Source organism: Microcebus murinus, chromosome 18, assembly GCF_040939455.1.
Source record: "Microcebus murinus isolate Inina chromosome 18, M.murinus_Inina_mat1.0, whole genome shotgun sequence".
NCBI classification, from domain to species: Eukaryota; Metazoa; Chordata; class Mammalia; order Primates; family Cheirogaleidae; genus Microcebus; species Microcebus murinus.
Window position 1 is genome coordinate 22366680 of NC_134121.1, and position 22825 is coordinate 22389504.

General features: G+C 44.9%; 1 protein-coding gene across 2 annotated transcripts; it reads left to right on the forward strand.

Annotated features, from left to right (window-relative positions):
• The first annotated feature begins 1947 nt into the window (after window positions 1-1947).
• On the forward strand, window positions 1948-22228 carry SPAG5 (sperm associated antigen 5). Of its 2 annotated transcripts, none has more exons than XM_075994319.1 (24): window positions 1948-2099; window positions 2369-2494; window positions 7462-8552; window positions 8651-8825; window positions 12824-12898; window positions 13139-13231; window positions 13318-13452; window positions 13669-13788; window positions 13911-14003; window positions 14107-14220; window positions 14590-14683; window positions 14843-14990; window positions 15073-15175; window positions 15368-15501; window positions 15707-15845; window positions 19653-19761; window positions 19928-20014; window positions 20280-20400; window positions 20513-20624; window positions 21023-21103; window positions 21278-21433; window positions 21523-21588; window positions 21720-21800; window positions 22032-22228. In XM_075994319.1, exons 1-24 carry the CDS (start codon window positions 2049-2051, stop codon window positions 22101-22103), a joined length of 3576 nt encoding a protein of 1191 aa, XP_075850434.1. In that variant the 5' UTR covers window positions 1948-2048; the 3' UTR covers window positions 22104-22228. The 2 variants fall into 2 exon arrangements, with proteins under 2 accessions (XP_075850434.1, XP_012596025.1); XM_012740571.3 differs by having other exon boundaries at window positions 1950-2099; window positions 21514-21588.
• Window positions 22229-22825: the final 597 nt, after the last annotated feature.

The following is a 22825-nucleotide window of genomic DNA, read 5'->3' on the forward strand; positions in this document are numbered from 1 at the left end:
CTTGGTTTCTAGAGCAATGCAGTCCAATAGAAATATAATTAAGTCACATAGTAATTTAAAATTTGCTAGTAGCCACATTCAAAAAGTTAAAAAAATCTGGGTGTGGTGCCTCATGCCTGCAATCCCAGCAACTCGGAAGGATGGCTTGAGATCAGGAGTTTCATATCAGCCTGGGCAACATAGTGAGACCCTGTCTTAAAAAAAAAGTTAAAAGGTGAAATTAATGTATTTTATTTAACCCAATTATCTAAAATGTTTCAACATGTAATCAATTTAAAAAAATAAAATATTTTGGCTGAGCACGGTGGCTCATGCCTATAATCCTAGCACTTTGGGAAGTTGAAGTGGGAAGATGGCTTGATGTCAGGAGTTCAGAACCAGCCTAAGCAAGCATGAGACCCTGTCTCTACAAAAAACAGAAAAATTAGTTGTGCATGGTGGCTCCCGCCTGTAGTCCCAGCTATTCCAGAGGCTTAGGCAGGAGGATCGCTTGAGCCCAGGAGTTTGAGGTTGCAGTGAGCTATGATGATGACACCACTGACTCCAGTCTGGGCAACAGAGCGAGACCCTGTCTCAAAAAGATAAATTTTAAAAATAAGATATTTTACTTTTTTTTTCACAATCTTTGAAATGCAGTGTGTGCAGTATTTACACTTATAGCACATCTCAATTTAGACTAGCCACATTAGAAGTGGCTAAAGTACTAGACAACACAGTTCTAGAAGAGCCCGTCCCCTGATGGCCCTGCAGTTTGTAACAGATTATATTATAGTTCCTCCTCTTTGTTGTTTAGAGACTGCGTATTGCTTTGTAACCCAGGCTGGAATGCAATGGAGTGGTCATAATTCACTGTAGCTCCCAACTCCTGGGCTCAGGCCATCCCCTTCCGAGGAGCTGAGACTACAGCGGGCACCACAGCACCAGGCTAATTTTTTCATTTTTTTGTAGAGACCGGGTCTCGCACTATGTTGCGCAGGCTGGTCTTAAACTCCTATCCTCAAGCGATCCTCCGCCTCTGTTTCCCTGAAGTAGTTCCTCTTCTTGGGATTGCCGCCGTCCCCAATTCATTAAGACTTCCAGAGTGTAAATAAGGTGCTGTGAGTATTCAAAGGAACACACACTATCATAAACGATTAGCTTAATACTTAATACTGGGCTGTTTTCAGAAGATCAATTCTGCATTTAATAGATTTCCCATCCAGAGCAGATTCAAGAGGCAGTAGAATATAGTAGTTTGTAGTGTGGGTTGGAAGCTTGGCTCTGCAATTTCCTATCTGTGGGACCTTGGGCAAATTGCCCTCTCTCGGTCTCAGTTCCTTCTTCTCTAAATTGGGGATATTTATAGTACTTACTTCAGGGGTCCTTATGCGGATTAAACGAGTTAACGTACACAAAGCGTTTGGAACAGCGCCAGGCACATCATCAATGTTCAGTCTATGCTAGCTATTATTCCAGTAAACTTGATGCAGGACCTACCGTAAGTCCCAAGAAAAGCCCAGAAATTCTGAAGAGGCATTCCAGCCCAGGTTGAGAACTCGGTCTCAGGCCACCGCGGACGCGGCACCCACGCGCGGTCCGCTCACCTTTCCCTGCGAGGCTCCCTGGCCAGCCCTTTCCTGTCAAGGCTGAGGCGGGAGGTAACCAAGAGAAACCTGAGGAGACTTCTAAGGCCAGGCCAGGGAGACAACTTTTTTGACAGGGCCTGAGGGGGGCCAGAGGAAGCAGGAGGGATGGACTCCTGGATTCTCAGCTACCTGCGGTGTCCTCCTCGATGTGCGGACGCAAGACCCGCCTGGGGCCAGGCGGGCGTCCTGACCTCCCACTCGCACCTGTGGCGGGGGTTTGGTCCCGAGGGGGCGCCGACTGTGGGACGGACGGGGGCGTGGCCAACGCCGGCGCCGCCCACCCCGAGGGCTCGGCCCAGAGCGGATGCGCCCGCCCGATGCAGCCAATCGGGAAGCGTGGAGCGGGTTCAAATAAAGACGGCGGGTGAATATGGCGTCCCGGGTTTGGTCTGAGAGGTGATCCATCTGCCTTCTGTGTTGAAGATGTGGCGGGTGAAAAACCTGAGTCTTAGCCTGTCGCCTTCGCCGCAACCCGTAAGTGGGAGAGCTCTCGTGGAGCCGTAGCCGGGCCGGGGCTAGCGGCGCGGGAGCGCTGGCGGTGCCGAGTGTCCTTGCAAGCTAGGTTGAGCCTGGGAGTGGGGAGGGGCGTGTGGAGTCTTTTTGTTCGCCCCGCCGCGTCCTCGCGACTGGGGTGGGAGCCTACTCTTCTTACCGCCACATAGGGGCTTCTTAGGGAGGGAGCAAGGGCGGGCGGGCAGAGCCCAGTTTCCTCACGCTTGCTCTCTTCTCACTTTCGTTCTCAGGGAAAACCAGCTGTGAGAACTCCTCTTCGAGAACTCACCCTGCAGCCCGGTGCCCTCACCACCTATGGAACGGGGACCCCCATTTGCTCCTCGCTGACCGCATCACTGTGCAAGCTGGGGCTGCAGGTGAGCTTCGCCTGGACTGGCTCGACTGGGCTGTTTGCCCAGGCTGAGAGCTCAGAGGAACAGAGGGCCAGAGCTGGAACGTAATTAATAACGATAATGAAGTCTTCTACCTCAGTGACATCCATTTACAGCTATTCAGGCCAACAGAGAGGTGCCCTAGGGTGGTTAAAGGAAATCCACTGAGAACTTCAATCTCTATTTAGCTGTTAGTTTTTATTACCTCCTCCCCCTTTCGACCTTTACCAAACTACTGCGAAATACTATCACCCTGATTAGTCGTCTCCCTGTAACATAGGATCACTTATAGAAAGGTCAGTCTGTTACAAGAGTGAGGCAATATCCATCCATTACCGAAGGTGTCAAAATTCTCCTGGTATCAACTTACACCACTGGAAGGCAGGGTACTTGGAACACCTTAGTTTAAACCAGCCCCTTACAGAATTGCTCTCACTGATTTGTACTTTTGTCAAAGAAGTAACCATGTAGAAACTGCTTTTCAGTTGCTGTAAAAACTTGTCAAGGAAGAAGCTTGATCCCTCTATAAGGATCCTCGAAGAAAGGCTTTAGAACTTACTGCCTGGGACTGTTGTCTTCCTGAAGAAATTGCTATCTTTCTGATAATGAGAACTATGTAGTTTACCATATTTTCCCTCTTGCTCTGGCTTCTAGAAAGCTCAGGGTCAAATTTGATGATCAGATACAGCTACTATTACTGCTGAAATAGGAAGATTTGCTTCCTCTTTCTTTTTTGACTATGACTTTGTTATTTCATTAACCTTATCTATCTGTTCTTTTTCATGCTGTCTGAATTATTTTTGTAAGGAGATAGGATACAATAAAACAGGTTAGAGAAGGAAAGAAAACTACGTAAAAACAGATGACAGGCTGAATAACAGAAGTATAATGGTGGCAGTCTTTCTTGAAAGAGCTCTAATACCTAATGTCCAAATGGAAATGTTTGATAATCTGCACCGTCCAATTACTAGCTACTAGTCACATGATTATTATTATTATTTTTTGAGACAGAGTCTCGCTTTGTTGCCCAGGCTAGAGTGAGTGCCGTGGTGTCAGCCTAGCTCACAGCAACCTCAAAGTCCTGGGCTCAAGCAATCCTTCTGCCTCAGCTTCCCGAGTAGCCGGGACTACAGGCATACGCCACAATGCCTGGCTAATTTTTTCTATATATATTAGTTGGCCAATTAATTTCTATTTATAGTAGAGACGGGGTCTTGCTCTTGCTCGGGCTAGTTTTGAACTCCTGACCTCAAGCAATCCACCCGCCTTGGCCTCCCAGAGTGCTAGGATTACAGGCGTGATCCACCGCGCCCGGCCTATTATTATTATTTTTTAAGGGAAGTATACATGGGTCCTCCCCTCCCCTCCCCCTTTTCTTTCCTTGCTTTACAGAGCCTCGCTCTCTTGCCTGAGCTAGAGTGCCATGGCATCAGCCTAGCTCACGGCAACCTCAAACTCCTTGGCTCAAGTGATCCTCTTGCCTCAGTCTCCCGAGTAGCTGGGACTATGCCACCACACCTGGCTAATTTTTTCTTTCTATTTTTAGTTGTCCGCTAATATTTTTTCTATTTTTAGTTGCCCAGCTAATTTCCTTCTATGTTTAGTAGGGACTGAGTCTCTTGCTGAGGGTGGTCTTGAACTCCTGACCTCAAGTGATCCTCCCGCTTCGGCCTCCCAGAGTGCTAGGATTACAGGTGTGAGCCACCATGTTTGGCCAGTCACATAATTATTGAGCACTTGAAATGTAGCTAGTGTGACTGAGGAACTAAATTTTTAATTTTATTTAATTATTTTAAAATGTGGCTAGTGGTTACCATATTGGATAGTATAGCTTTAAGGTAGAAGAGAAATAAGTACTAAGTGAGAACTCTGTAGAGTTTATAGAATTTAACCATAGTTATTTAATCATAGTAGCAGAATGCTAGATTGAAATTTAGGTCTCCTACCCTCTTAACTATAGGGCTTATCTACCAACCAATGTAGTCAGCTACACAGACAAAAAAGTTTTTTCCCCCCCAACAAAATAGCTATTATTTTTGCTTTTAAATTTTTTATTATTTATATAATATATATTCATTGTTTGAAGCATTTGAACAATATAAATATAAGGAAGAAAATACGTTTCTGCTATCTTAGAGAACTATCATAACATTTGAGAATTCTTTCATGTATCTATGTGTGTCTATTTTGTGTGTATGTAGGTATATATGTGTATATACATATACATCCTTCTATTATGATAATACTTTTTTATCAAGGTACTTTCTACCCCCAGATGCAATCTAATTTTTCTTCTTCTCCCTCCCCTCCTTTTTTTGCTTAATTCTATCTTTCTTATTTTGAGACAGGGTCTCACTCTGTTGCCTGGGCTAGAGTGCCATGGCATCAGCCTAGCTCACAGCAACCTCACACTGCTGGGCTCAAGCAATTCTCCTGCCTCAGCCTCCCAAGTAGCTGGGACTCTAGGCATGTGCTACCATGTCCGGCTTATTTTATATATATATATATATATATGTATATAATTTAGTTGTCTAGCTAATTTTTTTTCTATTTTTTTAGTAGAGACAGCATCTCGCTCTTGCTCGGGCTGGTCTCGAACTCCTGAGCTCAAGGGATCCACCAGCCTTGGGCTCCCAGAGAGCTAGGATTACAGATGTGAGCCACCACATCCGGCCTTTCTTTCTTTTTTGCCCCTCCCTTGGAATCAATTCCTCCCCCACATGCCCTGCTCTTCCCAAGTATTTTAACAGCCTGATGTGTATCCTTCTATATTTTTCTCTGTGTTCTTCTAATAATATGCAAACATATTTTATTGATAGGATCACAATATACAGCCAATTGTTGTTATTTGTGGTTGCCATATTCTATAAAGTTTCTTGAACAATGAATTAGCAAATACCGAGCTGCTGCTTCTAGGGGAAATAAATACAGGGTTAGGTTCCTTTGAGCCTCTGATCCAAACATTTTCATCAAGATAATGTCTTCAAGATTCATCCACCTTGTAGCATATGTCAGAATTTTTCTGTTAAAAGGCTGAATAATGTTTCATTGTAGTATATATGCTGCATTCTGTTTATCCCTTCAACTGTCAGTGGACACTTGGGTTGCTTCTACCTTTTGGCTATTGTGAGTAATGCTGCTATGAACTTCAGTATACAAATATCCCTTTGAGACCCTTCTTTCAATTCTTTTGATTATGTACTTAGAAGTGGAATTGCTGGATCATATGGTAATTCTATTTTTAATTTTCTTTTTTTTTTTGAGACAGAATCTCTTTGTTGCCCAGGCTAGAGTGAGTGCCGTGACATCAGCCTAGCTCACAGCAACCTCAAGCTCCTGGGCTCAAACGATCCTACTGCCTCAGCCTCCTGGGTGGCTGGGACTATAGGCATACGCCACTATGCTCGGCTAATTTTTTGTATATATTTTTTTATTTGGTCAATTTCTTTCTAATTTTAATAGAGATGGGATCTCACTCAGGCTAGTTTCGAACTCCTGACCTCAGGCAATCTGCCCGCCTCGGCCTCCCAGAGTGCTAGGATTACAGGCATGAGCCACCACGCCCGGCCTATTTTTAATTTTTTGAAGAATCACCATACTGTTTTTTGTAGTGGCTGCACCATTTTACATTCTCACCAATAGTGCACAAGGGTTCCAATTTCTCCACATCCTTGCCAACATTTGTTATTTTCTGTTTCTTTCCTTTTTTTTTTGAGACAAGGTCTTGCTGTGTTACCTGGGATAGAATGCAGTAGTATCATAGCTCATAGCAACCCAAACTCCTGGGCTCAAGTGATCCTCCTGCCTCAGCCTCCAGGTAGCTCAGATTATAGGCATGTGCCACTGTGCCTGGCTAATTTTTTCTATTTTTAGTTGTTTGGCTAATTTATTTCTATTTATAGTAGAGACGAGGTCTCGAACTCCTGAGCTCAAGCAATCCTCCTGCCTCCACCTCCCAGAGTGCTAGGATTACAGGTGTGAGCTACTGCGCCTGGCCCTTTTACTGAAATTTTTTATTTAAAATAATATTTATTTCTAGAAAGTCCTTTTTTGTGTATATGTTGTACTTGAATCTTCTTAAGCAATCCATTTTTTGGTTCAAATTGTCATCTGTTTCTTCCAGCAGCTCTGTTTTGTTAGAGTCTACTTTTTCTAACTATCTTAGAGTTTCTCCTTTCACTGGCTACTAGATCCACTTAAGGTCATTCATATTTTCCTTTTGTTGTTCACTAAGTCTCAGGTCTGGCTATCCTGAAAGTGGTAGAAGGTGCAGTTGTCTTTGTCCCTGTGACCCAGCAGTAAATGGTTCTCAATCCCTTGTCAGGGCACCAGGAGGAAGTCTCTCTGTGGCTTTTCAGTCTTGTTTGCTACAAAGACCAGAGCTGGAATCCCAAGGGCTGAGTAGATTCGACGTGTTCAGGACATCTTCAGCTCTTGTGGACCAGATCACTGGCATAGGTTGATGTTGCCCTGTCTCCCTGGAGTTCATGGATCTCTGTGGTATATGTGCTCTCTAACTCTGGTCCCCAAATTCTCATCTGTTCCAGAAGAGAGAAAAATCTTGTACCAAGTCTAGATTCTGACAGAGCTTGAGCTTTCACTCATACCCTGTGGACCTCTCCTACGTGTTCCACTAGTAGTGGGCTGGAGGTAGGAATAGAGGGGAGTAGGGTCACGTGCAGGCTACCACATGTCCATGATATGAATGTATATCCTCAGCCTGTTAATGATGTAGGCTAGTTCACTTGGAAAGACCCAAAATGGCTTACTAGCTTTTCTTTCCCTACTATTGGATCTCTGCAGCGAGCAGCAAGGATCAACCTAGTTCTTACCTAAGCAGAGGTAATGAGAACTCTTTCCTTTTTTGAGTTTAGCCAGTATGTTGTACCCATAATTGTATGTTGGGAACTGAATAGACTACCTTAGTCAACTACTTTTCTTTCCTTTGGCAGGAAGAGAGCAGCAATTCACCTCCACAGGATTTTGTCAATGCCAAAAGGACAGACTCCCCATCAGAACAATTCAATCATCCCTCAAAGTGGCTAGAGGCCTGTTGGCATGAATCAGATGAGCAGCCTTTAGATATGAGTCCCCAAACCAACTCTACTCCCAAAACATCTAAGGAAGTAGTAGACCTACCGGATGACTCTGTCGTTAAAAACATGGTCCTTGTACCCTCTCCAATGGGGCAGCAGCAGGATATTACATTTGAGGTCTATTTAGATACCATGGCAGAGATAAACAGAATCTCTCTAGATGAGCCTTTGAGGCCAGGAGATCTGGTGAGAAAAGAGGTGGCACCCTGCATGGAAGACAGCTTTCCAGAAGTTGTTACTACTATGCCTGAGAAACCTACATTTCAGGATTCTCCATCCCATGTCTTGGAGTATCCACCAAATCCCTGTTCTGAGCAACAAGTACACTGCTCCCAGGAAAGCAGGAGGGACAGCAGGACTGAGGCTGTGCCTGAGAACTTAGTACCTTGTGAAAGTAATGACTTCTTGCCATCCTCCATGCTTTGGCTTTCCCCTTCAACTGCCTTGGCAGCAGATTTCCCTGTCAATCATGTAGACTCAGGGGAGGAAGTTGTAGAGCGTAGACCTATGGAGGAAAGAGAAATGAACTTTCCCACACTCCCTAAGGAAGTTGAATTGGGAGATCAAGCACTTGTCTCAAATGTGGAAGATATTCCATCCACATGTTTGACACCAAATCCAGCAGAAATGGAATTCCAGGAAGCTCCAGGCCCAGCAGTGGAAGATACTGGTCAGATTCTTATCTCTGACACAGAGCCTTGGATGTCTCCACTGGCCTGGCTGGAAAAAGGTGTAAATACCTCGGTCATGCTGGAAAATCTCCGCCAAAGCTTATCCCTTCCCTCTGTACTTCGGGATGCTGCAATTGGCACTACCCCTTTTTCTACTTGCTCGGTGGGGACTTGGTTTACTCCTCCACTGCCACAGGAAAAGAGTAAAAACACATCCCAGGCAGGCACAGTGGGAACCAAGGACAGTACCTGTGGGACAGAGCACCTCCTGCGTGGGTAAGTGCCCCTATGTCCTGTGAGCTCCATTACACTGGACCTGCCACTTGCATCCCTTCTCCTCCCCTTCTTTTCCTTACTTTCTCTTCCTGCTGCAGCCGGCCTCCAGATCTGACTGCCTTGTCTCGACATGACTTGGAAGACAACCTGCTGAACTCTCTTGTCATTCTGGAGGTCCTCTCCTGTCAGCTTCGGGACTGGAAGAGCCGGCTGGCTGTCCCTCACCCAGAAGCCCAGGATAGTAGCACACAGACTGGCACTTCTCCTAGTGGGGTAAGGTTACTTTCAAAGTTTGGAGGATCCCAGTGGGCCCTCTTCCTCAGAATTTAAGCTGATAAGCTAGCAAAGGGCAAAGGGGATGACTCAAACACAGGAACATTCTTAGAATATGTGTAAAAGCTGAGGATCTGGAAAATCCCTTAAAGCTTTGGGTACTCACTATGCCCCTGGGGTACACCAAGACTATCCAAGGGAGTGTAATAAGCAAGGAGAGTTTTAAAGGAATTGGTTTCTAGATCTTCGTCTTCCAAATAATACTCTTTACTAATTTTTTTTTCCTATTTCCCTATTCTCAATTGCTCATGCCCACTTTACTAAAGAAGAGCATACTTACTACCTATCCAGAACCTTACATTGTCAGGGCATAGAAATCAAAGGACAGTAGAAAATATTTGTATACATGCTGAGAAAATGAATGACTGTAATGATTATATAACATGTCATATTTGCATGTTTTTAACAAAATTGGAGGAAGATTTTAATTATGTTTATTTGGCATATATCTCTAAAGGGGTTCCTAGAATTGGCTGACATGCCCTTCTTCCCTTATTCCATTCCTGCTTATTCCCATTATTTATGTAAAGAAGATTTCTCAGTGCTTACATCTATTACAATGGAAAAGAAAGAGTCATGAATTGTTGCCGGACCATGTCTTATTGTAGGAATTATAGTAATCCACAGATACATGAACTAATAAAGGAAGAAAGCTCCATCCATTTCATTAATAGGCGATTCCCAATAAAATTTTACTGGGTATGTTTATGATTTTTTAAAAAATTATATTATTATGGCCAGGCACAGTGGCTCACACCTATAGTCTTAGCACTCTGGGAGGCCAGGGTGGGAGGATCACTTGAGGCCAGGAGTTTGAGACCAGCCTGAGCAACATAGCAAGAAAAAATAGAAAAATTAGCAGAGTGTGGCAGTGCATGCCTTTAGTCCAGCTACTAGGGAGACTGAGGCAGGAAGGCAGGAAGATCAATTAATCCAGGGAATTTGAGTGAACTATGATGATACCACTGTACTCTAGCCTGGCAGCAGAGCAAGACCCTGTCTCAAAACAAAAAAAATTATATTATTATTACAGTGATTAGTATACAAGTGATGAAAATATTTTTCCTTCCAAAAGAAAGTTTTTTCACTTAATGTCTTCTGCTCAAAGGAATTTAAAGGAAATTGTAATTTAAATTTAGATAAACTTTTGTTGTTATAGAGATATTGGTTAATAACATACTTTAAAATATAAAAATATGTTAGGATGAAATTCTGAAAGGAATAACAAATACAGGTTTACAGATTAAGAGGGATGATATAAAATTTCTGTTAAAGAAGAGCTTTTTTTGTATTTTTTAAAGGTACTAAATAGGTATCAAATCATTTGGTATATGTAGTATTTATGCCATTGGATATATTTAAGAGTGATTTAACATTTTTATTTCAAACTGTCAGTCTTTATAATATTCTACAAATTACAGCCTTTGCAACAATTTAAACTTAAGTGTACTCAGTCTTTCAAAAATATTGTGGAAGATAAAAGAGGAAAACAGTTTAAAAGGACTGTTCTAGAGAGGACTCTGTGACAACACAGGCCTAGGAAGGAAGGGGATGGTTTCAGGGGAAGGAATTGACAGCCTCAGTATTGTGGCTGTGTAGGTAATAGGTGGCTATGAGATACAGTCTCTGAGTGCCCAGAGATCTCCTTTGGGTTAAAAATATCTTCCAAGTAATGACTTTACCTTTTGCCAGAAATCCTGGAAACCATAGGCTCCTCATTCCTCTAGCTGCTCAATTTCTCTCATTTCTTACCTTTGTATCCTTTTCTCTTGTCCTTGACCTTGTTTCCCATCCTTGAATCTGCCTTGTACCCTCTTCCCCTGAAGCTTGCCTGGTCCCTTTGGAAGCCACTGAAGCAGAACCAAAGAGGGGAAATGACATCACCTTCAGCCATTCCCTATCGTCATGCCATGTCCTTGCCGCTTGGCTGCCTCTTTCACATTAATCTCATCACCTGCCTGACTGCCCAGCTCTGAGCACTGTGTGCACCCTATCCACGGCTCATGGGCTACTCTGTGCCTTACTGCACGATGAAGCAAGGAATGATGACTGCTTTGCTGGGGAAAGGAGCTGTGAACTCCAAGAGATCTGAGGATGATGTGCCTCTGTCACCTTAAATCCAGACTGCTGCAGCATCGTGACTCAGCACTCCTGCTTTAGCAGTAGCCTTTTCCCCAGATGATGGCTGACTTTCAGGAGGAATGAAGACACCCAATTTTCTCTTAGAACTTTAATCTTCTTGAGACTCAACTGCCTTTGAGATCATATTTATCTATTCTATACATACTAAGAATTTTATCTGCCCCAAGATAATGAACAGACAGTTAAAGAATAAGAAAATAAAAATGACTAATAAATACTTGAAGGTTAGCATTACTGGTATCAAAGAAATGCAAATTGAAACAATGAGATGCTACTTTCTTCTGACAAAAAAGCAAAGAATAAAATAGATAATGCTATGTTGGTAACCACTGTACTTTTGTCAGTAGAGTAAAAATTGGTTCATCCATTTTTTTTTTGAGACAGAGTCTCGCTCTGTCTCCCAGCTAGAGTGCGGTGCAAGCTGCACTCACTGCAACCTCAAACTCCTGGGCTTAATAGACCCTTCTGCCTCAGTTTCCCAAGTAGCTGGAACTACAGGCCTGACTCATTTTTTTCTATTTTTAGTAGAGACGGGGTCTTGCTCTTGCTCAGGCTGGTCTTGAACTCCTGAGCTCAAGCGATCCTCCCGCCTCAGCCTCCTAGAGTGCTAGGATTACAGGCATGAGCCACCATAACTGGCCTAAAAAGAATGTTTATTAAGAGTTTTTAATAACATGGAAAAATAAGTTTAATATAAGTTCATGGTTTTTAAAGAAAGGAACTCAGAGTTCAAATAACCTCTGAGAGGCTTTGAGGTAAAGGTAAAATACCAGCAGAAGTTAAAAATGGTGGTACTTTACTTTGATAGGTCCCCCTAAAGCATATATCCCAGTGTCAGGCTATTCTAATGAGGAAAAATAAAGCAATGACAAGAGGACCCCATGTTTTTTATATATTATCTTAATTAGGGTTTTTCTTAGGCATTACTGTATTTCAATCTAAGATACTATCAATATTAAGGTACATCCCAATTTCAGAGGTGTTAAAATGTGAAAAGATATTCATTTTTGAATTTATTGGATAAGGTAATTTATTTCTAAATTGGTGGTCTATAGCTTTTTCCTTGACACTTGAGGGAAATACTTGTGAGTTATAGGAAATCTCTATAGCAAGTAAATCTCTGATGTGGGGGTACACTGTTGGTTAACAGTCACTGCTATAGGTGTTGAAATTATTAATGATTTATTTCCTTTTTATTATTATTTTTAAATATGAAGGGGTGGGGAGTTGTGAAGAGGGGTGTTCAGTTGCCTTATTTGTCTCTGTTGAGACAGTCTCACTCTGTCGCCCTGGGTAGAGTGCAGTGGCATCTTCGCAGTGTGCTGCCACCTCCAATTCCTGGGCTCAAGTGATCCTTCTGCCTCAGCCTCCTGGGTAGCTGGGACTACAGGTGCACGCCATAACACCCAGCTGGGTTTTTCTAAACTTCTTTTTGGTAGAGACAGGGTCTCACTCTTTCTCAGGCTAGTCTCAAACTCCTGAGCTCAAGTAATCCTTTCAGCCTCAGCCTCCCAAAGTGCTAGGATTATAGGTGTGAGCCACCACACCCGGCTCCTTTTTATTCATTTTTCTATTTTCCTAAATTTTATAATAAACATGTATTAGCCTTGTAATTAGAAAAAAAGTTACTTTTCAAAGGAATTTTTTTGAATTTTCTTCCTGACTGGCATCATCTAGTTGTGAGCCCTGTTCCCACCTATGATAGCAAAGGCTACTGTAACTTGGTGGAAGGGGGAATGAGGTGCTAGTGGCACATATTGCCTACTCAAAGGGAACAACCCTGTTTCTCTGGCTAGATAACTAAGAAACCTCAACATCTTCAGGAGAGCCAGGAGATTGGACAGGCCCTGCGGCAGGCCAGGAATATCTTGGTAAGTGTTGATTATTGACCTTATATCACCGTTGGTCCTCCTGTGAAGATCAACAGTAGAAAATCCTAGATGGTTAATAGATGGTGATACTCAGCTGTGGTAGTGAAGGGAGGTTTCCAAATCTTTGTTAAGTATCTCTCCTTATTAAGAGCTTGGAATTGGAGTTAGTGTCCTCTTTCTCCAGTGTCCCTGCTTCCTGCTTAGTGACTTTATTTGATCTAGCCTTCTTTCCCTCTACAGAAATCATGGGTGCTAGTCTCTAAAGAGCTGATGTCCTTGCTTCACCTGTCCCTGTTGCACTTAGAAGAAGATAAAACTACTGTGAGTGAGGAGGTAAGCAGCATGAAGATGGAGGTACAGGCCTCTGGTGGGACTGAAAGCCAGAAAGAGGAACACAGCATCTGATTCTTATTTTGTAGTCTCGGCGAGCGGAAACCTTGGTCTCCTGCTGTTTTGAGATGTTGAAGAAATTGAGGGCAAAGCTCCAGAACCTCAAAGCAGAAAGGGAGGAGGCAAGACACAGAGAAGAAATGGCCATCAGAAGCAAGGATGCAGTAAGATGCCATCTGTTCCTAGATGTGGGCAGTTTCCACCTCAAGGTTCCTGCAGGAACAAGAACATGACTGCACTTGAGACACAGATGTGTGGGCTAAGAACTGCCTGCCCTGGGGAATAAAGAACTAAATTACCAGGGTGTTGAATAGTTATAGCTTTTTGTGCTATTTCCCCCATTACCCACTGTGCCCTTGCAATCTTTTCCCCCTCAACAGGCAGAGACAGTGCTGGAGGCCTTCTGTGCACATGCCAGCCAGCGCATCAGCCAGCTCAAACAGGACCTGGCATCCATGCGGGAATTCAGAGGCCTTTTGAAGGAGACCCAGACCCAATTGGTAATTTAAAGGCATTTTCTTTCCTGAGATCATGCTGACACACTGGGAGGATGGTCACATACCCCTACTTTGCTGTAGCCAAAGGGAAGGGGCTCCCTCCATAGGCAATCCTTCTCTTGTAGGTAGGGCTTCATACAGAGCAAGAAGAACTGGCTCAGCAGACAGTGAGTCTTACTTCTATCTTGCAGCAGGACTGGATATCTATGCAACTGGATGTGAGTATTTGGGGCCATCATAACCACTTCCTTACTCATGACCAGTCCTGCTATGAACTTTGCCTCAAGAGTGCTCTACTGACATGCTTGCTTCCCCTGACAGTATGTAACATGGACAGCTTTGCTGAGTCGGTCTCGACAACTCACAGAGAAGCTCACAGCCAAGAGCCGGCAGGCCCTGCAGGAACGTGATGCTGCAATTGAGGAAAAGCAACAGGTACAAACCAGGAGTAGAGACTGCTTAATCCTGGTTCCTTCTTTGCAGAAGGCTTTTCTAATGTGTGATGGCATTAGCCTCTTACCCTGGACCTGTCTTCTTTCTACCCTTTGGGTTTGGAGGACAGCTGGATCCCTTAGCTGTAAGATGGCCTTAAGCCCAGTTGTTTCTTTTGCTCTTTAGCACATTCTTTACTTCAGCAACTTTTTTCCTGTCTCTACTTTTCCCTGAGGATCAACCTTATTTTCTGCAATGTTGCTGCCCAGGAGCAAGGTAGTTTGCTATCTTGTTCATAAAGAGAAGCTGGACTAAGTCGTGAGATCTTGATTCAGGAGGAACTATAGGAGAAAAACTATCTTTTCTTCCTAGGTTTGCAGGGAGCTGGAACAATTCTCTGCTCATTTAGAGGACTGCAAAGGCCAAATAGAACAACTGAAGATGGAAAACAGTCGCCTAGCAACAGGTGATTTTTGTGTGCATGTGTGCAAGCCGTTGAGCCTGCTAAGGCTTGGAGTGTGACAATAGAGCAAGGAAGTGCTCTGGAGCATCTGCCTTGGTGCAGAAGTGTGGGGAGTTTCTGGCCTGGTGACCGAATGGTGTCATTAGGATACTTTTGGTCTAGATCTCCGGGCTCAGCTGCAGATTCTGGCCAGCACCGACAGCCAGCTAAAAGAGCTACAGAGTCAGCATGCCCATTGTGCCGAGGACCTGGCCATGAAGGATGAGTTGCTCTGCCAACTTACCCACAGTCATGAGGAGCATGCTGCTCAGTGAGTCCCTATCAGCAGGAATTATGGCAGTAGACACCCAGTACGTAGGACCAAATGGGATCTAATATGTGATCTCTGGCAGATGGGAAAAGGAAGAGATGACACTAAAACACATGCAGGCAGAACTGCAGCAACAACACGCTGTCCTGGCGAAAGAGGTGCGGGACTTGAAGGAGACCCTGGAGGTAAGGAATATGGCTTGGAGCAAGGGAGCTGGTAAACCTCAGGATGTGACTCTTGCCTGGTGGTACTGAGGTGAGGTTTCAGACTGTGAATTTGAAAAAGTATGTGTCCCCAGGGATCTAAAAATTCCCCACATGAACTCATTTTCTCCCTCCTTCTCTTATTCCTTCCCTTCCTTCCTTCTGTCTTCCCAGTTTGCAGACCAAGAGAATCGGGTTGCTCACCTGGAGCTGGGCCAGGTTGAGAGTCAGTTGAAAACTACGCTGGAAGTGCTCCGAGAGCGCAGCCTGCAGTGTGAGAACCTCAAGGACACTGTAGAGAACCTAACGTAAGAGCTCTACCTTTCTGTGCATCCCCCCCAAGTGCTTATTTCCAGGAACACTTCTAGAAGCCAGTGTCTCCAAGAAGAGAACTGTGATGGTGTTGAACCTCTCCTTTTTCTCTCCCTGACTGCATCTCTGTGTGGGTATTTGGGAGAGGCGTTCAGAGAAGGTAACCTGGTCTTTGGCTGTCTTCCTTGTTCCTTATCTCAGGGCTAGACTGGCCAGCACCATAGCAGAGAGCCAGAAGCAAGACCTGGAGAAGACACACCAGTATTCACTACAGCTAGGGGAGCTGACTGAACAACTGCAGAGCCTGGTCCTCTTCCTACAGACAAAAGTAATGGAAAAGGTAGGATCCTGGGGTTTCTTCTCTTCCCTTCCAGTTGCATCTTTATTGTACAGAATGGTCTTCCTAAAACACTACTCTTGTTCCATCTCTGTGACCCTCAGTGACTTTCAGTTACCTACCTACAGGGCCTCTTCAGCCTGTCGCTCAAACCTTTCTTCACCTGTCTCCTGCCTCCCTATTAGTCCAACTAGACTGCTTGTATGCTACATGCATGTCCCATGTCCATTCACATCCAGACTTGAGCTGTTCCCACATCTATTCTCTTCTCTCTTCAAACTGGAAATATTTTTTTCCTTTCCTATTAAAGTCCTTCCTGTTCACTTTCTTTTCTGAAATGTTCCCAAATCCTATGGAGTCAGTGATCTCTTTTTCTGCTATTATACAGTCCTCACAAACTTACTCTCCTTTTGCACTTGTATTAATTTTCCTTGGATATTTGGTCTCTTCAACCAAATTGTGTTTAAAGAAAGCAAAAATTTAGCCTTGTTTCTTTGGCTTCCCCACAACACACAATAAATGGTTGATGTCATTTAAAATACACAGTTAATTAGCTTATTCAACAGATAAAAGTACTATCAAGATCCTGAAATTTGGAAATGCTTATCATCTGACCCTCTTCCCCAACTGTGTGCTGAGCACAGGATTTTCATTGAATCTATAGTCTAGCAGGGAAGACAGACAGATATAAACTTGTCATCTTGACTTACGTGACCATGGTAGAGGTCTGCGTGGTCCACTGTAGGAGCACAGAGGAAGGATGATCATTTCAACCTTTGAAAGTTAGGATGTCTTGGCTGGGCACGGTGGCTCACGCCTGTAATCTTAGCACTCTGGGAGGCCAAGGAGGGAGGATCGTCAAGGTCAGGAGTTCAAAACAAACCTGAGCAAGAGCAAGACCCCATCTCTACTAAAAATAGACAGAAATTAATTGGCCAACTCAAAATATATAGAAAAAATTAGGCGGGCATGATGGTTCATGCCTGTAGTCCCAGCTACTCGGGAGGCTGAGGCAGGAGGATCGCTGGAGCCCAGGAGTTTGAGGTTGCTGTGAGCTAGATTGACACCATGGCACTCTAGCCCGGGCACTAGAGCGAGACTCTGTCTCAAATAAAAAAAAAAAAGAAAGGATGTCTTCTCAAAGCAGGTGACCTTGGCAGAGTCTTGAGGTTTAGAAGTTTGTAGGGCAGGGTACATAGGAAGGCCTAGGCAGAGGGACTAGTATATGAAAATTTCATCTGAAAGTCGTATGTAGAAAGTCATACACAGAACACTATGTATACTTCTTTGTAGTGTCTACCTTGTGACAAGACCTGGGTTAGATGCTAGGACTACAGGATGAGCAAGACAAGGCCCCTCTCATGTGGAAAGTGGCAAGGCTGGGGAGTGAGAAGTAGCTCTTTATGACTGGAGTGTAGGAGACATATGGGGCAAGGCAGGAGACAACACTGGAGCACTGGAGAAGTAGGCAGGAGGCCAGATTGTGAAGGCTTGAACTAATAGCAGTTATAGAGAGGATAGAGGGGATGGGATGGATTAAATGGAATCAATACATATTTAAGGGGTAGAAGTAGTAGAACCTGGGGACTAGTTTGAAGTAAAAACTAAGGCAAAAAGGCCAGGCGCGGTGGCTCACGCCTGTAATCCTAGCACTCTGGGAGGCTGGGGTGGGTGGATTGCTCGAGGTCAGGAGTTCAAAACCAGCCTGAGCAAGAGCGAGACCCCGTCTCTACTATATATAAAAAGAAATTAATTGGCCAACTAATATATATATAAAAAAAAAATTAGCCAGGCATGGTGGCATATACCTATAGTCCCAGCTACTCGGGAGGCTGAGACAGCAGGATTGTTTGAGCCCAGGAGTTTGAGGTTGCTGTGAGCTAGGCTGATGCCATGGCACTCACTCTAGTTCTGGGCAACAAAGTGAAACTCTGTCTCAAAAGAAAAAAAAAAAAAAATAAGGCAAAAGACTGAATGTTGCTCCTTAGATTGCTAGAAAGATAGTGACATTCTCCTCCAGAACTGGGGTCAGCAAACTTTTCCTATAAAGGACCATATAAGGCTGGGCGCAGTGGGTCACGCCAGTAATCCTAGCACTCTGGGAGGCCGAGGCAGGAGGATCAGTCAAGGTCAAGAGTTCGAAACCAGCCTGAGCAAGAGTGAGACCCCGTCTCTACTATAAATAGAAATAAATTAATTGGCCAACTAATATATATCAAAAAAAAAAAAATCAGCCGGGCATAGTGGCGCATGCCTGTAGTCCCTGTTACTCGGGAGGCTAAGGCAGTAGCATTGCTTGAGCTCAGGAGTTTGAGGTTGCTGTGAGCTAGGCTGATGCCACAGCACTCACTCTAGCCTGGGCAACAAAGCAAGAGACTGTCTCAAAAAAAAAGGACCATATGATAAATATATTGGGCTTTATAGGCCATATGGTTTCTGTCTCAAGTACTCTGTAGCTTAAGAGTAGCCATAGATAATATGTAAATGAATGGGTGTGGCTGTGTTCCAATAAAATTTTATTTAAAAAAATGGTAGGCAGGCCAGATTTGACCCACAGGCTATAATTTGCTGCTTCCCCTGATCTAGAATAGTAAATACAGGAGTAGGGACAGATTTTTTATAGGGTGGGACAAGGAAAATAGTGATCTCAGCTTTGTACATACTAAGTTTCAGATGGACTGTGGAACATTCTGGTAGATTTTTTAACAGGCAGTTAGCTTTTGGGTCTGGAGACTGGGGAAAAAAAATCCAAGAGAGAGGCTGGGCACGGTGGCTCATGCCTGTAATCCTAGCACTCTGGGAGGCCAAGGAGGGAGGATCGTCAAGGTCAGGAGTTTAAAACCAGCCTGAGCAAGAGCAAGACCCCGTCTCTCCTAAAAATAGAAAGAAATTAATTGGCCGAGTAAAAATATATAGAAAAAATTAGCCAGGCATGGTGGTGCATGCATGTAGTCCCAGCTACTCGGGAGGCTGAGGCAGAAGGATTGCTTGAGCCCAGGAGTTTGAGGTTGCTGTGAGCTAGGTTAATGCCATGGCTCTGTAGCCGGGGCAACAGAGTGAGATTCTGTCTCAAAAAACAACAAAACAAAAAAAAAACCCAAGAGAGATTGAAGAGTCATTCATGTGTAAGTGGAAGCTTAAAGTGGATATTTTTGTGGAGCTCCTGAGATGAGGCTACCCTGGGAATGGGTTAAAGTGAAAAGAAGGCCAAAGACTAAACCCTGAAGAGTCTAGTAGTTAAGGAAGGACCTGTGGATAGAGAGAAGAAACAGCCAGAAAAATATGAGGATTACCTTTGAAGGAGACAGAATCATGTCCTAGAACTAAGAAAATGAGGTTTCTCAAAGAACAACATGGTCATCAATATCAAATAGGTCAGGGAAAACAAGAGCTGGAAAGTGTCCATTGCATTTGAAAGTAAGGATGCCACTGGTGAACCCGATGACAAGAATTTTGGTAGAATGGCAAGGTTCCCTGAGTGTAATGGGCATGGGAGTCAATAGATGGTGAGGATTATAGGCAAGATGTGTAGGCTTTTTCTTTTTTAAAAAAAATAAAGGAAAGACAAAGCCAGTAGTTGCCACAAGCAACTTTTTGTTTTGGTTTCATTTTTAAAATATTGTTGTTTTATTGTGACAGACTTAAGAATATAAACATATTCAGGAAAAGGCACTAATGGAATAGTTGAATATAGAGAAGTGAGGTAATAGGTAGAAGAGCATTCTGGAAGAGATGGCTGGGAGTACCTGGGAGTTCAGGAAATCACTAACCTTGAACAGCAGCTGATATTATTTTCCCCTTTACCCTTAGGCTGAACCAGAGACCCTTCTAAACACAGCCTGTGCTCTTGCCCGGGAACACCCTCTGCCCAATGATAGCACCTTCTTGGGAAACATCTTTACGGCAGCAGCAGATGAAGGTTAAAGGCCCTGGGATGTGGGGTGGGAAAGTTGTGACCCTGCTCTGGATATCTTCAGCTGTTGAAGATGCCCACCATCAGGCCTACCTCTCCCTGGCTTCTGTTATGGCACACCCCTGACTGGGTCACCAGAGGGGCCCTCTGTCATGGTTGATTTTTATTTTAGAGCCAGAATCAGCTCCTGTGCCCTTGCTTGGAAGTGACAAGAGTGCTTTCACCCGAGTAGCATCAATGGTTTCCCTTCAGCCTACAGGTTAGGATGGGCTCCAGGGATCCTGCCTCATTTCTAGAAAATCTGGTGGTGATGAGTAAAGACAAAAGCAGTGGGAAGTGCTTTGCTCTAAAAACCTCAATTCTACTTGGGCTCATTTTATTTTTGCCTTTTGGGATCTGTAATGTTCCGGATGTTCAAATCCTATGGGTGGAGGACATGAATAAGAGTTGTGGAAATGATGGCTATACATTCCTTCCTTCTAGGGCTGAAGGGCTATACCTCTATCTGGGACTTTCTCTTTCAGAGACCCCAGGCATGGAGAAGAGCCTGGCAGAAATGCGTACTATCACTCTTGAACTTCAGAGCCTTTGTTCCCTGCTGCAAGAGTCTAAAGAAGAAGCCATCAGGACTCTGCAGCAGAAAATGTGAGTGGGATGCAGTCTTGGTGACAGAGGGAGAGTGAGACAGCTTCTAAAGCCAAGGGCCCAGCTGGCCCCTGAGAGGGCAGGAATGATGCTAAATTCTTTCCTCCCCTAGCTGTGATCTGCAGGATAGGCTGCAGGCCCAGGAAGAACAGCATCAGGAAGCCCAGAAGGCAAAGGAAGCAGACATAGAGAAGCTGAACCAGGCTCTGTGCTTGCGCTACAAGGTGAAGGAGGGGCCTAGAAGTGGGGCGATGAAGAACTGGGGCAGCCCTACTGGTCCACTGGGAGCCACTGTCTCTTCAGGAATCTGGGTGGTAGCAATTTTCCAACAATTGCCCTAGTTTTGCCCTTCCTGGGGTCACACATTTCACATATTTGGGAATCAGCTATGGGCTGACCTATCTTCCCAGGGAGACCCAGGAGGGAAGTCAGGAATTCTAGCAGAACTCTCCCAACACTGCAATGTGCCTTGCCTGCCTTGGCTCTGGAGGGAGAATTGGAGTGGTATTGACTGGTCCCACCTGGGCTGAACATGGGTCAGGCACTCTCTCCACTCTCCTGGCAAGGGCTACAAAGAATCCAGTTCTCCCTCAATGTCTTCTCACCTCCCTTTCCTTTACAGAATGAAAAGGAGCTCCAGGAAGTGATACAGCAGCAGAATGAGAAGATCCTAGAGCAGATAGACAGGAGTAGTGAGCTCATAGTACGTTCATCATGATGCCCAGCCTCTGCCCTCTGTGTCACTGGTAGCCAGGATCTCAAAATGAGAAGTAGATACCCTGGTCAACCTTTGTAGACCTTATCACCACATGGGATAAGTAGGATAGAAAAGAGAGCCTTTGAGGGTTATTGGATACCTCTCCATTCTCACTTCCAGAGCCTCAGAGAGGAGGTGACCCAGCTCACCCGTTCACTTCGGCGTGCAGAAACAGAGACTAAAGTGCTCCAGGAGACCCTGGCGGGCCAACTGGACCCCAACTGTGAGCCCATGGCCACTAACTGGATCCAGGAGAAAGTGTGGCTCTCGCAGGAGGTGACTCAGAGTTAACAGAGGAGCTGGGCAGCTGGTGGGGACTCCAGGCTTTGCCTCTATTGATCTGGACATATCTATAGGTGGACAAGCTGAGGGTGATGTTCCTAGAAAAGAAAAATGAGAAGGAAAAACTCATGGTCAAGTTCCAGAGCCATGTAAGAATTTCCATGTCGTTCCCTGACCATTTCCTACCATGACTAGCAAGTGCCCTGTCGTGTCTCCCCTGTCCTACCAAGCCATGCTGTTCTTTTGAGCATAACACTTAAGAAACCTAATTGCTTTCTAGAGAAACATCCTAGAGGAAAACCTTCGGCGCTCTGACAAGGAGTTAAAAAAACTAGATGACATCGTTCAGCATATTTATAAGGTAAAGAAAGGTGGGAGTTGATGTGACTAAGGCATAAGGCCCGGCCCCAGGAGGTACTGATGAGCATAGCTCTGGCTCTCAGCCTCTGCTGAGAGCTGGGCCTGACTCACTATTGCAGCCTTCTCTGAGGCTTCTGTTTTGCCCTTCTAACTCAGTGGCTGCTTCCTGGGGCTGGGAGCCTTGGGCCTTAGGCGCATGGTCCTGAGCTGCTGGTTTTGCTCCTCTTCTCAGACTCTGCTGTCCATCCCAGAGGTAGTGAGAGGTTGCGAGGAGCTACAGGGATTGCTGGAATTTCTGAGCTAAGAAACCGAAAGCTGGAATCTGCTTCACCTCTTTTTACCTGCAAGAGCCCCTTACCCTGATATCAAGACCAATCGGAATACAGCTAACTATGTTTAATGCTATTTAAATAAAGTGTATTTAATGTATTTTTTCACTCAGTCTTATATTTTGGGTGGGAGGGGGTGGATGAGGTCAGGGAAGAGGCAGCTGGGCCCTCCTCCTTAGGCACCCTCTGCAGATCCCTCCACCTCCAGCTGCATCGAAAGCCAAGGCTGTCTGCCCTTCCTCCCTTCCCTTGCTTCCCCCAAAACTCTGGGCACTTGGACTGCTTGTTCCCTGGCTTACCGCCTGGGGGAAACAGAAAAGGCTTCATTCTCTTACTTTCCCCATCCCCCTCAGGGGTAGGCCTCGGTAAATATGGGGGTGAGGGCAGAGAAACTCAGTTCATTGCTCCCACCCCTGAACTTGGGTACCTTGTTGGTGCCTCTGTTCCACCTACTCAACCTGTTGTGACTGTTTAGGTGACTTCTCTTCACCAGGCCAGGCTTAATCCCCCACATCCAGCAAGTGCCCAGCACATGGTAAAGGCGATTGTGGCAGAAACGAACACAAGGCCATTTCCTGCCTCTAGGGCCCTGGTGGCAGGGCTCCACGAGGTGGGAGGGGGACAGTCCATAACAGCCTCCGAGGTCCTGGCAGGGGAGTCACTCCACCTCGCCGCCCCGCCTCTGTGGGCATGGCCT

Coding starts and splice junctions, on each gene's coding strand:
- SPAG5 (XM_012740571.3), top strand. CDS start 2,049: ATGTGGCGGGTGAAAAACCTGAGTCTTAGCCTGTCGCCTTCGCCGCAA. Junction 14,221..14,589: donor CAATTGAGGAAAAGCAACAG/GTACAAACCAGG, acceptor TTTTCTTCCTAG/GTTTGCAGGGAGCTGGAACA. Junction 21,589..21,719: donor TGGTCAAGTTCCAGAGCCAT/GTAAGAATTTCC, acceptor ATTGCTTTCTAG/AGAAACATCCTAGAGGAAAA.